Source organism: Dendrobates tinctorius, unplaced genomic scaffold (genome assembly GCF_039654945.1).
Source record: "Dendrobates tinctorius isolate UK_male_01 unplaced genomic scaffold, ASM3965494v1 ptg000126l, whole genome shotgun sequence".
NCBI lineage: Eukaryota > Metazoa > Chordata > Amphibia > Anura > Dendrobatidae > Dendrobates > Dendrobates tinctorius.
The window spans coordinates 20,421,376-20,439,480 of record NW_027361794.1 but is presented as its reverse complement, the minus strand read 5'-3'; the positions used below and the strand labels follow the sequence as shown (position 1 = coordinate 20,439,480).

General features: G+C 43.1%; 1 protein-coding gene across 2 annotated transcripts in view; it reads left to right on the top strand.

Annotated features, from left to right (window-relative positions):
* The window catches only part of LOC141047067 (uncharacterized), a 105,175-nt gene extending 91,048 nt beyond the window's left edge, over nucleotides 1-14,127 (top strand). The window contains exons 2-7 of one of the 2 annotated variants that reach the window (XM_073541998.1): nucleotides 4,367-4,516; nucleotides 4,646-4,825; nucleotides 4,909-5,032; nucleotides 5,116-5,213; nucleotides 6,500-6,590; nucleotides 12,209-14,127. In XM_073541998.1, the coding sequence (XP_073398099.1) occupies nucleotides 4,367-4,516; nucleotides 4,646-4,825; nucleotides 4,909-5,032; nucleotides 5,116-5,213; nucleotides 6,500-6,590; nucleotides 12,209-13,980 (2,415 nt within the window). In that variant the 3' untranslated portion in view covers nucleotides 13,981-14,127. The remainder of the gene's footprint in view (nucleotides 1-4,366; nucleotides 4,517-4,645; nucleotides 4,826-4,908; nucleotides 5,033-5,115; nucleotides 5,214-6,499; nucleotides 6,591-12,208) is intronic. The other variant, XM_073541999.1, reaches the window with a different exon arrangement.
* The last annotated feature ends 3,978 nt before the right edge of the window (nucleotides 14,128-18,105 follow it).

Genomic DNA, 18,105 nt, shown 5'->3' with positions numbered 1-18,105 from the left:
TGGAATTACCTGACCTATAAAACTGTTGCACTAGTTAACTCCTTCAGTGCACACCGTAAAAGGAAAAAAAATGGAGCAAAAACTTGCTTTTTCATCATGCCACCGAACAAAAAGTAGAATACAACGCGATCAAAAAGTTAAATTAAAATAAGTAGTAGCAATTAAAATGTCATCTTGTCCCGCAAAAAACAAGCTGCCATACAGCTCCCACAGCGGAAAAATTTAAAAGTTATAGTTCACAGAATAAAGTGATGCAAAATTAATTATTTTTTCTCTAATTTTAATTGTGTAAAGGTGGCAAAACATAAAAAGCTATAGAAATGGGGTATCGCTGTAATCGCACTGAGACCAAGAATAAAGCTGCCTTATCAATTTTACCACACGAGGAACAACAATGATCCCCCCCCCAAAAAAAAAGCAAAAGACAAAACAATAGCTGAACTGCTGTTTATTTGTTCATTTTGCCACAAAGACCGCAGTAAGGCTTGGCTCCCATTTATCCTGCACTCTACGCTGGGCGCTTACACCAGAGTTTCTGTGTAAATCTCTGGAATACACCATTCAGATGGAACCCCTAGTGGAATATTCCCTATAACAAGGCAGATGGAGGCACTTTGGAAGCTGTCTGACCTGTGATCCCGCTGTGCCCTCTTTAGTTATACACAAAAGCACAGTCTGCCAGTTTTGTGCATCTCTGAAAAGAAGCGGACACGCTTAGAACAGAGGCCAGATGGAGTCCAGAGTAACTCTGCTGCTTCATTCTAATGAATGGATCCCTTGAGGGTTTCATCTGAATCATGTCACTGTGAGATTTAGATGAAACACCAAAGTAAATGGTCAGTGTAGAGCGCCGAATAACTGTGTTCCCAAATGTTATGTAAAATGTTCCCAATAAAAGTGTCAACAGAATCTACAAAAAAAGCCAGTCCCCACTCGGGTCCCTTTGTCAAGTTAATGAAAATATAGGGGGTATCCACATTACTGGTAGTGCAAAGGCACTGGAAAAACTCTATGGCTCCTCGACCCCCCCCCCCCCCCCCCAGAAAAAAAGAAATTCAGCAAACTCTGCACTCCCAAATACAAATGCCCCCCTCCCTTCTATGCTACAGTGTGCTTAATCCACATTTAGCGCCGCATGTTTGGCATTTATGTTGAGACGAGAGCCCACCTAAATTACGGGTGCGTGTCTCCAGAAGCATGAGCTGCGCATAACATACTGGTCATCACAATGTACTGGTCACTACAACAGCAGTTTGCAATTTTCACTCAGCAACATCCACTGCTGCCTGTTTCTGGAAAACACCCGTGGAGTCAAAATAGTCACTGCACCTGTAGATAAATTTCCAAAGTGGTATAATTTCCAAAATGGGGTCACTTGAGATTGGATTCTACTTTTCTGGCATTTAGGGGCTTTGCATGTGGAGTCCGGAAACTATTTCATAATACTTTGTTGTCCAAGTGTCAAATAGCGCTTTGTCCCTCCTGAACCTCACTGTGTGGCTAAGCAGTTCTGTACAGTCACATATAGGGTATTTCCACATTAAGCAGAAATTGTGACACATTTTTGCACCATTTTTACCAATTTCCTCTTGTGAAAATGTAAAATCTGGGGCTATAACGTGTTGTTTGTGGGAAAAATGTAATTATTTTTTATTCACTGCTCTGGTATAAAATTGTGACCCACTTGTGTTGTCAATCTGATCACTGCACCCCTAGATGAATTCATTGAGAGGTTTAGTTTGTAAAATAGGGTCACTTATGGGGGTTTCTGCTGTTCTGATACCTCAGGGGCTCTGCCAATGTAGCATGGCACCCTCAAACCAGTGCAGCAAATTATGCACTGTAATATGGTGCTCCTTCCCTTTTGAGCTTTGCACTGTGCCTCAAAGTAGTTTTTGACCACATATGGGGTATTGACATACTCAGGAGAAATTACATGACAAACTGTACTATTCGTTTTCTCCTATTACTAAATTCTGAAAATTGCAAACTTGGGGTCAAAGCAATATTATAGTGGAAAAGATATTAATATCTCAAATACTCTGCCAATTTTATACAAGTTTGTTAATCGTCTAAGGGTTAAAAATACTCACTGCTCCCCTAGATGAATTCCTTGAGAGGCATAGTTTACAAAATGGGATCACCTGTGGGGTTTTCTGCTGTTTTAGCCTGTCAGGGGCTCTTCAAATGTGACATGGTATCCACCATGACTCTGATTGCCACAGCATTAGGGCAATTGGGAAGAACTGTGCAAAGCGGCAGAATGAGCACATCTAATGTGATGTACTAATATTGGGGCGGCTGTGGGCTGGTGTTTTTAGTCTGGAAAGGGCCCAATAACCAGGAACTTTCACAGCCAGATAATATGATCCTGCAGCTGTCTGCTTTACCTTGGTTGGTTGCGTGACCCCCCCCTTCTCCATCCACTTCTATGGGGGCAGTGGTATAATGTGTTATCCCCGGTCTGTCTACTTCTATGGGAGTAGTAATGTAGTGGAAGGACATTACATACATTAGATACTTCATATCTAATCCCATCCTGTATGATACACACCACTGAGCTCAATATCTAATCCCATCATGTGATACACTACCCTTAGCCCTGTATCTAATCTTAGCATGTTACTCTAAGTGTATCTAATCGCAGCATGTGATACTCCAAGGATCTAACCCCAGTTTATGATACAGCGAGCAGCACAAACTAGTAGAATCGGTGCTGCTGGCCATCCTTGGTGAACACTGTATACTTGTCAGTATCACTTTAAAGTCACCAACAAAATGGCTCCACACTGTGGTCCTAAACCTCATCCTCTCTTACAAACACCCAGAAGGGGAGGAGAGTGGTGACATCACACATGTGACCAGACCCCGCCCACATTTACCGCAGTCGCAATGTGACTAGTTGTACACTAGGTTTTCATGGCAAATTTCAGCAGCTGCTCCCCCCCCCCCCCAGTGTTAAAATGGAAATGCTAAAGCTTTTTACATTTATTTTTCATATTTTATTTAATTGAAAAGAAATATTTATTTGCTATACTAGAGAGGAAGCTACAGTGTCACCAAACTGGAAAAGATTTCTCCTCTGGAGAGCTGAACGTGCAGGGCCACAGCAAGGAGTGTGTGGCCCTCATTGAATGGGCATTGAGAGTACTAATGAGGAGTCATACCGATGCACCTCAGCCAGTGAGGTCCTCACAGATCTATCTACTGGAAGCTGAGAGGAGGTCTGAAGGGCCGTAGTGGCACATCTCGCCCCGTATGGTCCCTACAGAAGATGATTGGCCTTCCTATAATGGTTTACTGCACTGTTGTAGCTTGTAGCAAAAGTTGTGTACCACCACATGTAACCAGAAAGTTCCTGTCTCTGCATGATGCAGGAGAAGCAATCATAAAGTGTTGTTGCTTTCTGATGTACCATATCTTTCGGAATATAAAATGCCTTTTTTTCCTCCAAATTTTGATTTTATAATCCGAAGGTCATACATAGATTGAAATTTTGGGAAATGAGATATCAGGAGACCTGTCGTCCCTGCGGGGTACATCTATGTTCTGGTGCCCAAAAGAGTTAATTATTTTTAAAACCATGTTTAAGGTGTTAAACATTCTGCTTTTTTTTTTTTTAGGTTTTTTTTTTCCTTTCACAAGAATTGTTAGAGCAAGTTTCTTTTGAAACATTTTAATAGTTATTTTTATCTGGTGTTTTTCCTGTAATACAGTGTAGAATACAAAATAATAATGTGGTACCGTGTTAGCCTGTAATACAGGAAAGTCTAAGGCCAGAAATAAATCCCATAAATCACTGTACATGGAGACTTTGGGATCAGATCATTTCTGTTCGCGGTGTTTGTGGAAAAAAAATCTTTTCTGAAAGCCTCAAACTTCTGTGTGTGAATCAGAGCTGAGATCTAACGTGATAGAAGATTACAGTGCGGGGAAGACGGGAAACCTTCATATAGACGGCCGGTGGGGATGGAGTCAGTGACGGACTCCGGCCAAATATGTTTCTAGAGCCGTAGTAGAAGATGAAGATGTCGTCCTCATCATGAAGTAGTTATTTCTCCTGTCACGTGTAATGAATATCTCCTGCAGTATTGCTAATGCCGATTCCAGTGTCGGTAATGAGACGAGAATTAGCGTTATGGAAGATGAGTCTATGAGGAACGTATTCAGCTGCCGACTCAGAGGAAGAAACTGCTTGTTGTCTGTGGCCTAAATATATAGGTTTTATTAGTAGATGTAAAGAAGAAAACTAAATACTGTAAAATAATAAATCTCCTCATATGTTTCCCTTATTATCTCCAGTAATTGTATTATTACACAGGATTTTTATGATGTTACATCGGCTCATCTTCTTCTTCCCATTCAGGTCTCTACAATATCGGATCCTCTCAGTGAAGATCTTCTACATAAGAGAATTTTCCTGATTTACCCATCAAGGATGGATATGGACAGAGACAAGATGGTGGAGAGGATATTACACCTCACCCTAGAGATCCTCTTCCGGCTTACTGGAGAGGTGAGAGATTCTGATGACGTCACATTACATCATTCTTATCTATGGGAATAACAGATGGACAGAACTGGAGAGGTGAGGACTCTGGAAATGTCTGTAGTGAGATTTATTAATGTGTCTCTCCATAACCAGGATTACACAGTAGTGAAGAAGACCTCTAGTGAGCGCTGTCAGGACCCTGTGTCTGAGGGATGGGGAAGACCCCTGAGCCCAATCACGGGGCCTCCACCTCACCCCCTGATACATGAGGACATCAATCACCAGAAGATCCTAGAACTCCCCTACAAGATGATTGAGCTGCTGACTGGAGAGGTGACACTGCTGGGAATGCTGGGACATTATACAGTAACACTATGAAGGGATCGGGGGGATGACGGTATCATTGTATGTGTCAGGTTTCTATAAGGTGTCAGGATGTTGCCGTCTATTTCTCCATGGAGGAGTGGGAATATTTAGAAGGACACAAAGATCTGTACAATGATGTTATGATGGAGGATCCCCAGCCCCTCACATCACCAGGTAATAGACAGGACTAAATACACACGGCCTATAATTATCTGTATGTAAAGAATGAATTCAGTCCCTGTATGTGTTTCCTCCAGATCTATCCAGTAAGAGGACAACACCAGAGAGATGTCCCCGTCCTCTCCTTCTACAGGACTGTAAACAAGAAGATTCCATTGTTCCTCAGGATCATCAGGTAGATGGAGAGAAGGTGTCATAAGATCTCCACTATGATGTGTAGACGGCTGTGAAGGTCTTGTGCTCAGTCTTGTTTTATCCACCATTATTATATAATATCCACTTCCGTCTGGATGTCCCCGAATCCCACAATCCATTGCGCCTCACCGGAAGTACACCGACCGCCATATTGGAATACATAAGTGATGGGTATTCCAATATGGCACCCGCTGGTGGTGCCAGGCCCTTCCACAGTACCACCAGCTGAGAGCCACCGCCACTGCTGGACCCGCCACTGCCTTCCCACCCACCTCCGTGCAGTCACTGCCGGCAGGAAAAACCGCGGCTTGCGGCCTGTGCTGGAGATGGGGTGCGGTGCCACCAGAGGGCGCCCGCACACCATCTACAGCAAAGGCCGCAAGCCGCGGTCTTTCCTGCCGGCTGCCCCCCCTCCCACACACTCCCCCTGCTGCCGCAGGCCAAACTGCCGGACCCCCTCGCCGGACCCGCCACTGCCTGCCCACCATGTGTGTACACACACACACACACACACACACACGTATGTACTCTCACACACGTACTCACTCTAGGAAAGACTATAAGCAATGGGATGAAACTGAATGGGAGGAGACACAGATTAGATATTAGAAAAAACTTTTTGACAGTTAGAGTGATCAATGAGTGGAACAGGCTGCCACGAGAAGTGGTGAGTTCTCCTTCAATGGAAGTCTTCAAACAGAGGCTGGACAGACATCTGACTGGGATGATTTAGCGAATCCTGCTTTGAGCAGGGGGTTGGACCAGATGGCCCAGGAGGTCCCTTCCAACTCTACCATTCTATGATTCTATGATACACATACACGTACACACGCACATACTCAGACACACCCACATACACACGTACATACACACACGTTCTCACACACACACACGTACACGTACTCACATACACGTACTCACACGTACTCTTACACACACACGTACGTACTCACATACACACACGTAGTCACATCTCCAGCACAGGCCGCAAACCACCCTTTTTCCTGCCGGCTGTGATGGCAGAGAGGTGAGTAGGCAGGCAGCTGCGGGACACACACATACACACACCCACACACATGTACTCACACACACACATGTACACACACACACACACTACACACACACTTCCCTCCCTATGCGATAGCATCGGGCAAACCTCTAGTGTTTTATACTTGTGTAATGAGACCGGTGGAGATGGCAGGATTAGAGCTGATCATAGATGTGACTTCTCCATCTGTCTGTGACTTTTTACAATATTTGTTTCAGGGTGAAGATCTGACCAATATTAATACTACAGAGACATATGTGAGGAGTGATGAGCGGTCTAAAGAGGAGATTCCTACATATGACTACCCAGGTGAGTAGTAACCACTAAATGCAGAGAAGTCACAGATTCTTCTCAGTCTCCGGCTGTGGCTGCTTTATCAGTGGTGTAGTCCGACCGTATAACAATCATGTGATCACCATTTTGCCACTGAAGCACAACACTCCCCTCCACCCAAATCTGATGAAATGACTTTGGGCATTGAAAGTCCTTTTCTACAGAACTTACAACCTGGAGGATCCACCTACCCCCTGGGATTAGGAGACGCTGATCGTTATCTTCCCAGATCTGTAAACTGCAAAGCCAAATGACAGCGTACGTAGAATGTGCTGATAAGATAGAAAATCACTTGAAGAAAAATATTATGATGGGTCTGTAAGAGAAAGTGGAGGGTATTGATGCTGTTGGCTTCCTAGATCCCTGATATCTTATTGGATGAATCTACCTTCTCTCCCTTCTGTGCTGCTGAATGTGCTCATATGGTCCCTACAAGACCAGGTCCAGTCGTTATGGCAAATCTTCTTTATTATGATCACTAACATTTAAATGTGCAGTGAGGCCAAGTGTGAATTTCTGTACAATAACAACAGAGTTTCCCTTTATGCTGACTGTCATTTTCTTGTCATGAACACTGCACTTGCTCACTGAGCCAGTGTGCGTGTCCTGAGTAAAACTGTGCCCAAAGATACCTGTGGAGCGGGGCAGCAGCGGTGAAGATGCGTGCTTCAGACTAACAGGGCCTATAGCACGTGACTGCTGGGGGCGTGGCCTAAGCTCCAGAGAGCTAGGAGCTGTAGGAAAACTCCTAGAAGGTTAACTATGGGACAAAGTTACCAAGGGACATAGACAGGGACGTAAACCAGATCAGGCCGGGGTCAGAGCATAGGATAGCATGACAGTATCAAAGGATTAGATAGAACGGATAGTCAGGACGTAGCAATAGATCAGTAAACCAGAACGGGAAATAGACGGTACAATAGGGACAAACTGTAATGGAGTAACAATAGCCAAGCCAGGAGGTCAGAACCGGAGAGGACAATAGTACCAAAGCGCTAGACAGAGAACAGAGTGAGTGGACAGACCGGGTCATACACAGGAAGCAAACAAGCAATGCAGTATGCAAGCACACCAGGGGGGTAGACACACAGCCAGAATAACAGTATAGCTGACAGAGAATCCTAGTCTGGAGTGAGTATAAATACCCCTCCCACATCCAAAGGGAGGCCAGCAAAAGTTAACCCTGCGAGAACAGGACTTTAGCCATGTCCTATACCATGACATTTCTTTTCTAAACTAACTAACTAACAAACCTTTAGATCTGTGCCATGATATATCTCTAAGCTGTGCGTGGCTGATGGCTGTAATATACATTTATTCCCGCCTGCAGGAGATGTGCTGGCATGGCTCGAGCCCTGGTTTCATAGATTCACTCCACGTCATAAATTCCATTATGTTTTCAATCCTAAGGAATTCAGATTACTGCACATTCTCTCCTGAAATGGGGAGAACTAATACTTTTTCCACTCTTCTGGTCAGGACTTATAGTAGCTCCAATGGTCCACCATAAATGAGTGCAACTCCGGTTTAGTGTTGATGTTCTCCCCTCATACAAGTGCTTCTCAGAAAATTAGAATGTCATCAAAAAGTTAATTTATTTCAGTTCTTCAATACAAAAAGTGAAACTCATATATTATATAGAGTCATTACACACAGAGTGATCTATTTCAAGTGTTTATTTCTGTTAATGTTGATGATTATGGCTTACAGCCAATGAGAATCCAAAAGTCATTAGCTCAGTAAATTAGAATACTTTATAACGCAGGCTTAAAAAATTATTTTAAAATCTGAAATGTTGGCCTACTGAAATGTATGTTCAGTAAATGCACCCAATACTTTGTTGTGGCTCCTTTTGCATCAATTACTGCATCAATGCGGCGTGATATGGAGGCGATCAGCCTGTGGCACTGCTGAGGGGTTATGGAAGCCCAGATTGCTTTGATAGCAGCCTTCAGCTCATCTGCATTGTTGGGTCTGGTGTCTCTCATCTTCCTCTTGACAATACCCCAGAGATTCTCTATGGGGTTAAGGTCAGGCGAGTTTGCTGGCCAATCAAGCACAGTGAATACTGTTGTCTGTAAACCAGGTATTGGTACTTTTGGCAGTGTGGACAGGTGCCAAGTCCTGCTGGAGAATTACATTTCCATCTCCAAAAAGCTTGTCGGCAGAGGGTAGCATGAAGTGCTCTAAAATTTCCTGGTAGACCGCTGCGCTGACTTTGGTCTTTATAAAACACAGTGGACCTACACCAGCAGATAACATGGCTCCCCAAGCCATCACTGATTGTGGAAACTTCACACTAGACCTCCAGCAGCTTGGATTGTGGCCTCTCCACTCTTCCTCCAGACTCTGGGACCTTGATTTCCAAATGAAATGCAAAATTTACTTTCATCTGAAAACACCTTGGACCACTGAGCAACAGTCCAGTTTTTTTTTTTCCTTGGCCCAGGTAAGACGCTTCTGGTGCATTGATCATGAGTGGCTTGACTCAAGTAATGCTACACTCCTAGCCCATGTTCTAGGTACGTCTGTGTGTGGTGGCTCTTGAAGCAGTGACTCCAGCAGCAGTCCACTCCTTCTGAATCTCCCCCCAGATTTTTGAATGGCCTATTCTTAACAATCCTTTCAAGGCTGCTGTTATCCCGGTGGCTTGTGCACCTTTTCTACTTCACTTTTTCCTTCCATTCAAATTTCCATAAATATACTTGGATACAGCACTCTGTGAGCAGCCAGCTTCTTTAGCATTGACCTTTTGTGGCTTATCCTTCTTGTGGAGTGTGTCAGTGACTGCCTTCTGGACATCTGTCAAGTCAGCAGTCTTCCCCATGATTGTGGAGCTACTGAAACAGACTAAGGGACCTTTTTAAATGCTTAGGAAGCCTTTGCAGGTGTTTAATGTTAATTATTCTAATTTACTGAGAGAATGACTTTTGTTTTCATTGGCTGTAAGCCATAATCTTAAACATTAACAGAAATAAACACATGAAATAGATCCCTCTGATTGTAATGACTCTATATAATGAGTTTCACTTTTTGTATTGAAGAACTGAAATAAATTAACTTTGATTTATATTTTAATCCAGTGAGAAACACCTGTACGTATGTTGTTGGGGATGAAACGTGTTTTTTTTTGTTTTTTTTAATCCTATATATTTCACAGGTTCATTCTGTATGATAGTTTGGTTGTTGTGCGATCAGCCTGCCTCACTTATGTGACTCTGTAACTCTCTGGTAGTCTTTAAAAAAGAAAGTCTCGATAACCTCTTCCAAATGCCCAAGATCTAAATTTCAGTCACCTCAGCTCTGCACTATTATACAAAGTTCTCTTTAAATATCTAATACTTGTTCTTGAAACTCATCCGACAGAAAATATTGGCCTTTACGATAGTTTAGATTGTAAATAGCCATTGACTACCATACTCTAATTATCTCAGAGAGGTTTCACCACTAGTTACTCATTCTTTAATAATGAACACTGTGATCATTTCAATAGATATGTTGTCTGTAATCGCAGTTTTTCTCTAAAGTAATTAGTGTCCAAAATAGGCTTTGCCTTGCCCATCACTCTTTAACTCCTCTACGTGGATCTGGACTTATACAGAAACCTCTAGGCTTGGACCACGGTGTTAATTGCTGTTCTGTGGTGTAAGACGGCAAGAAGAATAATCAAGTAGTTGGATCAAAACCAGGAGGACAGACAAAAATACAAAATGAGAAGACACATAATTAGTCAGTAAACGGGCCTAGTTCACAACAGGAAATAAATACACAAGCAGGGAGCTGAGCACAGAGGACTGAACAAGAGGAGAACAAGGCTATACCTGGCATCTTCCATCAATATGCTTCAAGCTTTAGTAGGGTGTGGTGCTTTCCAATTAGTTTAAAGAAGCAAGGATAAAATTACTCCAGCTGGACGGCGCACACACCTATACTGCCAGACTGGATGGTATTACTGGTCCCAGGCAACCTAATCTTAGTGGCTGGACAAAGCCTTCGCTTCCCAAAACTTATGGTTCCAACATCTCCATCACCAGTGCAGAATGAATAGGGCGGCCCCTGGTGACAGAGCAGAAATGGCAGGAGCAGTGCACAGTGGAGATGGGACACACCAAAAAAATGCCCTAATATGATAAAATGTCAGAAAACCAGAGCAGTAGAAATCCCCATGTAGTGACTTCATTATGTAAATTCTAACCTTCAATGAATTAATGTATAGGAATAGTGACTATTTTGATTCCACAGTCACTTTCCAAAAATTAGCACACAGTGGATGATGTTGGAGAGTAGAAATTGCAAATATACCATTTGTGAGGCAATGACTGGTGTTACATGTGATGGTCACTGTATGTTCCCCCCCCAGGATGAGCGCAGAGGCGTATTGATGGCCATGAGAGGGCATTGCAGTCACAGGCGTAGCTCTGGTTGCAATGCAGACTAAAGTGAGCATAGGTCTTGGACATGCTAGTTGTCCAAGGCAGATTTAGGGAAAACCTAAATTCCCGGCCTGGCTTTTCTATGTCGCCCAAGGCCACAGGTTGCTAGTTAAAAACACTGCAGTGTAGGGTTTGGGGGTGTCGGGGTCAATGTCAGTCTGGTGTTTGGCAGGAGTACAGAGCAGGAGGCACTGCAGCGCTACATCTGTGTGAGGCAACACAGGCCATCGGAGCCAAACAGCCAAGGCAGCTAAGAAGTCTGGATTCCACAGCGTGCACAGTGGTGCAGTTGCCCACGGTAACATGTCAGAGGAGGACTGACGTGTTTAAAGACTGTAAACTGGAGGATATGGTTCCCAGCTGCTATCCGGAGGATATCATGTACTATGTGATGCTGTGAGTAGAACATTAACACGGCAACTGGTCTCAGAAGGTGGACTGGTGTGTATAGTGACTGTAATCCAGAGGATATGTGCCCGGCTGTGAACCGAAGGATATCGTGTGCTGTTTTGCTGAGTTGAACATTGAAGAGACGTTTTGCTTTGAATTTTGCTTGGTCACTGCCATATCACTGCACAGGGTGCTACCGCTGCACTACACATTTTATTACCCAACACTTATTGCCCAAACTGTGCTCCAGGAGACACACACACTGTAAATTAAGTGGATTCTTCACACTGTAGTAATGCTAAATACAAGGATGCTAAATGTGGTTTGGGTACACTACAAGGCTCAGAAGCAAGAGGGACATTTGACTTTTGGAGAATGGATATTGCTGGATTGAATTATGGAAGCCATGTTGCTTTTCAAGAGCCTTTGAGCCACTAGTAATGTGGAAACCTCTGTTTTTCCACTAACAGATAATGGATTTGAGTGGGGACTTGTTTTTTGTGAGATGAGTAGAAGTTTTTATTTGTATTAATTTTCAATTACATAAATTTGGATTTTAGTCAGTATTTTTGAGGCAACGTGAACAAACAGTTGAACACCATGCTCTACTGATTCATTCTATGAGGTTTTTTATTAGACTGTGAACTGTCATTGTCTTGGTGAATAATTCAATATTTTTAAAACCGTTGCCATTTTTGCAAATTAAGAAATGTTCAAAAATATATATTTCATGGATATTTTATTTAAATATAATTGGTTTTATCTTTTCAGATGACTGTACCAAGAGATCCGAGGGGCAGCTGACATCTTCAATTTTTAAACCAGTTCATCTTGAGATCCCACAGGATACAATTGAAGTGAAAACCATTATTCCGGATATACCACCATCAATTCACAACAATGATCTGTCATCTGATCCTTTGAAACATGTCCTAACTTATTCATTACCGAAAAATGAGGAAAATCAAAGAAAAAAAATGAGCATTAAAAAACAAACTACTCCTAAATCAAAGAAGTCATTTTCAACTTCAGAATATAGAAACAATTTTCCCCTTGAAAAGTCTTTTTTTAAACCTCGAAAAATTCAGACAACAGAGAAAAGATTTTCCTGTTCCAAGTGTGGGAGATGTTTTAACCAGAAATCCGATTTTGTTAGTCACAAGAACAGTCACACAGGGGAGAAGCTTTTTTCATGTTCAGATTGTGGGAAATGTTTTAACCAAAAAGTGCATTTTGATGGCCACCAGAGAACCCACACAGGGGAGAAACCTTTTTCCTGTTCAGAATGTGGGAAATGTTTTATCCAGAAATCATATTTGGTTAAGCACCAGAGAACCCACACAGGGGATAAGCCTTTTTCATGTTCAGATTGTGGGAAATGTTTTGTGAATAAATCAACTTTTCTTAGTCACCACAGAACTCACACCGGGGAAAAGCCTTTTTCATGTTCAGAATGTGGAAAATGTTTTTACCAGAAAGCGCATCTTGATGGCCACCAGAGAACCCACACAGGGGTAAAGCCTTTTTCATGTTCAGAATGTGGGAAATGTTTTTACCAGAAAGCGCATCTTGATGGCCACCAGAGAACCCACACAGGGGAGAAGCCTTTTTCATGTTCAGAATGTTGGAAATGTTTTAGCCAGAAAGCGCATCTTGATGGCCATCAGAGATCCCACACAGGGGAGAAACCTTTTTCATGTTCAGAATGTGGGAAGTGTTTTAAACTGAAATTATATTTGCTTAAGCACCAGAGAACCCACACAGGGGAGAAGCCCTTTTCCTGTTCAGAATGTGGGAAATGTTTTATCCAGAAATCAGATTTGGTTAGGCACCAGAGAACCCACACAGGGGATAAGCCTTTTTCATGTTCAGATTGTGGGAAATGTTTTATCCAGAAATCATATTTGGTTAAGCACCAGGGAACTCACACAGGGGAGAAGCCTTTTTCATGTTTAGATTGTGGTAAATGTTTTATCCAGAAATCAGATATGGTTAAGCACCAGAGAACCCATACAGGAGAGAAGCCTTTTTCATGTTCAGATTGTGGGAAATGTTTTCTACGGAAAGCACATCTTGATGACCACCAGAGAACCCACACAGGTGTGAAGCCTTTTTCATGTTCAGATTGTGGCAAATGTTTTATCCGTAAAGCACATCTTGTTGGCCACCAGAGAACTCACACAGGTGAGAAGCCTTTTTCATGTTCAGATTGCGGAAAATGTTTTAACCAGAAATCATATTTGGTTAAGCACCAGAGAATCCACACAGGGAAGACATTTTCTTGTTCAGAGTGTGGGAAATGTTTTGTGAATAAATCAACTTTTCTTAGTCACCAGAGAACTCACACAGGTGAGAAACCTTTTTCATGTTCAGAATGTGCAAAATGTTTTAACCAGAAATCATATTTGGTTAAGCACCAGAGAATCCACACAGGGAAGACATTTTCATGTTCAGAGTGTGAGAAATGTTTTGTGAATAAATCAACTTTTCTTAGTCACCAGAGAACTCACACAGGGGAGAAGCCTTTTTCATTTTCAGAATGAGGGAAACGTTTTTTTATGGAAGACATATCTTGTTAGACACCAAAGAAATCACAGGGAGAAGCCTTTTTTATGTTCTTAATGTGAGAAATGTTTACACGGAAATCAATTCTTAATAAACATCAGAGAAGCCTTTTTCATGTTCAAAAATTGTATTTTCTTTCAAGGATTTCCATTGCTAGGGCAACCCCTTGTCATTCCTCATGTTTGGCCTTGTTAAAATTAAAACATTCATACTCGCCTTCTGTGCCAGGACCGTTCCAGCGGTGTCAACACTCCTGTTTCCAGGCCTCTTATGAGGTTGTTACATAAAACTAGCCTTGTGCCCAATCAGCGCCGACATCATTGTTCCCGCCTTCGAATGTATTGAATATCAACAGGAAGCCGGGTTGGCGGATACTTTTAGTTCCTCTTATGGTTCGATTTGTACGAAGGCGGGGACAGTGGCAACAGCACTAATTGGGCCAGAGCTCGCATGATGTAACAACCTCACATGAGCCCCAGGAACCCAAGTGCCGACACTGCTGGAACTGCTCCTTCATGGGATGGTTGTTTAAATGTTCTTATTTTAACAGGACCAAACATGAGAAGAAAGATCATGTGGGGCATGCAAAGTCCTACTGCTCATATCAGCACTTGTCCAGGCCCATTTGAAGTTTGCCCATGACCCGCTGGATGATCCGGAGGAAGCATGTGTGGTGGCGGGGGGGGGGGGTGGGGTGGGGGGAGGGGTTACGGCAGCAGACGCCCTGGTTTGCAAACCGAAACCGCATTAACCAGGGATCATCCCACCGAATGCCCGCTCTCCTTTAACATGGGCTTAACACTACTCAAACACAGGGTGAGGGTAAAACAGTGTGGCAATACTTTATTGAACCTCAAAATAGGCAGATAACACCAAGAACAGTACCAGAAAAATACCCAAGATGATGCAAATTACAAAGTCCCCAGGATGAGAGCACCTGCGACTTCAGAGCTTCCAGGGCTGACTACCCCACCTGTAGCATGTACACAGAGAAGAGGTAACAACATGCCTAGGAAGAAGACAGTCCTTTGAGGTACAAGGCCAGTTGACTGGAGGGTCACAACTAGAGACGAGCGACTATTTCTATGTTCGGTTTGGATAACGTTCGCCGAATTTGCAATATTTGCCGATTAATTTGTTTAATCATAGAATCGTAGAGTTGGAAGGGACCTCCTGGGCCATCTGGTCCAACCCCCTGCTCAAAGCAGGATTCGCTAAATCATCCCAGTCAGATGTCTATCCAGCCTCTGTTTGAAGACTTCCATTGAAGGAGAACTCACCACTTCTCGTGGCAGCCTGTTCCACTCATTGATCACTCTAACTGTCAAAAAGTTTTTTCTAATATCTAATCTGTGTCTCCTCCCATTCAGTTTCATCCCATTGCTTCTAGTCTTTCCTTGTGCAAATCAGAATAAAGTTGATCCTTCTACAATGTGACAGCCCTTTAGATATTTGTAGACCGCTATTAAGTCTCTTCTCAGTCTTCTCTTTTGCAAACTAAACATTCCCAAATCCTGCAACCTTTCCTCAGAAGACAGGGTTTGCAGACCGGTCACCATTCTGGTCGCTCTTTTCTGAACTTGCTCCAGTTTGTTGATGTCTTTTTTAAAATGTGGTGCCCAAAACTGGACACAATATTCCAGATGAGGTCTGACCAAAGAGGAGTAGAGGGAAATAATGACTTCACGTGATCTAGACTGTATGCTTCTGTTAATACATCCTAGAATTGCATTTGCCTTTTTTGCTGCTGCATCACACTGTTGACTCATATTCAGTCTGTGATCTATTAGTATACCCAAGTCTTTTTCACATGTGCAGTTGCTTAGCCCTATTCCTCCCATTCTGTATATGCTTTTTTCATTTTTATTGCCCAGATGTAGTACTTTGCATTTTTCCCTGTTAAAAACCATTCTGTTAGTTGCTGCCCACTTCTCCAGTTTATTTATATATTTTTGAATCCTCTCTCTCTCTCTTCTCTAGTATTAGCTATCCCTCCTAGCCTTGTGTCATCAGCAAATTTAATCAGTTTACCCTCAATTCCTTCATCTAAATCGTTGATAAAGATGTTGAACAATACAGGGCCCAGGACAGAGCCCTGTGGTACCCCACTTGAGACATTCTTCCAACTGGATGTGCAGCCATTTACGACCACTCTTTGGGTCCGATCACTAAGCCAGTTATGAATCCACCTAACAGTTGCCTTGTCCATTCCATGCTTAGTCATTTTTTCAATAAGGATTGTATGAGATACTTTGTCAAATGCTTTGCTGAAGTCAAGATATACTATATCTACAGCATTTCCTTGATCCACCCAATCAGTGATTCCGTCATAGAAGGAAATTAACTTAGTCTGACATGACTTAGTTACAAACCCATGCTGACTCTGTTTAATCACTTCATTCTTATATTCCCTGAACATTTCCGAACGCCATTCACTTCTATGGGAGGCTAAAACAAATGCATGCACAACACCTTATAATGGCCCCAAATGCTGCCAAAATACATCAAATGAGGTACAGACACCAGGAAAGTGGCCCCAATTCATCCACAGTACAGATTTTAGCATGGCACTGCAGCAATCAGCCAGGCATGAAGTATTGGGGTCTGGGACAGCATTTACAGCTTTCAATTGAACGTCACAGTAAGATGAGGTGGGTGAGGGATCGGTGTAGGGCCCCTTTGCTAGGAGCAAACAATCTTTAGAACAGTATACATGTTTCAAAACGCCCCTAGGCCATAGTGCCCATACCACCGCATGCATTAGCCATGGAATAACTTCCCATAACACTGAATACAAGAAAGAGAATTACTCCAATTCTCCTTCTTGTATTCAACCCATTTGCTGGGAGCCCTGATACTACATGCAACAACTCTACTTGCTTTCATGCTGAGCCCCACTCAGGTGGCACAAATAACAGTTTTGTAGGCTACCATTGTCAGAAAAATTTAAGGATAGTAACACGGGTATTTGAGTCTAAGGAAGTGGATGCCTGACAGTCTCGGAGGCCTACTGCTACAGGCAACACGCATTAAGGAGACCCGACCATGAGTGTTCACATTTACAAAAATTATTGGCAGAAACCACTAAAGTGGCACCAATTGCACCACAGTAGAAATAGTATAATAGGGACTGATAGTTCTTCCACTACACCCAATGCAGCAGATGGACACCCAACAAGGAGTGTTTACATTTAAAGAAATGAGAGCCTTACACCACAGAAGTGGCATCAATTTCACCACAGTAGAAATAGTATAATATGGACCGATGGGTCTTTCACTACACCCAATCCAGCAGACGGACACCCAAACAGGAGAGTTCACATTTCCAAAAAATTTTGGCAGACACCACCAAAGTGGCAACAATTGCAATAAAGTAGAATTAGTATAGAGGGGACCGACACCTCATCCACTATAATCAACCCTGCAGATGGAGACTGTAAAGGGCAAGGTGGTGGAATTACTGTTCCATATCCCTCTGAAAGCCTGGAAAGGGCGTAACTACCAAATCCCTACTAGGAAAAGTGGCAGCAGGCGAAAGCTGCAACCCAAGGAGGAACAAAGAGGTGGCACCAGATGCTACTAAATGGCTGACCTAAGGAATGTGGCAGCTGACCCCCTACAGCGAGTAAGCTGCTCTGGCCCAAAGGAGGCATGAAAAATGCAGGCAGGCACTGGAGGGACTCTGAAACCACAGGTGCAGATGGGACCGGCTGAGGAGCAAAAAACACTGTCAGGTGTGATCTGGACAAGCTGCTGGACACGAGTGCAGACAGGTACGAGCTGACGGGTATAGGGTAGACAAGCAGACAGGCACACCAGGGGAACCTGACAACTGGCAAGTATGCAAGGCAAACTAACAACGTAGCTCAGGCACCTCCATATTGGAGGAGAAACCTTAAATAGAACATGTCACCCAGCTATAGGTTGGGAACACCTCAGGTTGATGCAGGCGGTCACTTTAAGAGGGAGGGAGCTCACGTGTGTGCTCTCTATAGTTCAAGGTTCTACAACTGAACCTCGGTGGACAACAACACATAGGGGGGCGAGATAAAGTGGTGTGTGAGTGGAAGACACTGAATGTCCTGTCTGTTAGGTATGAGGAG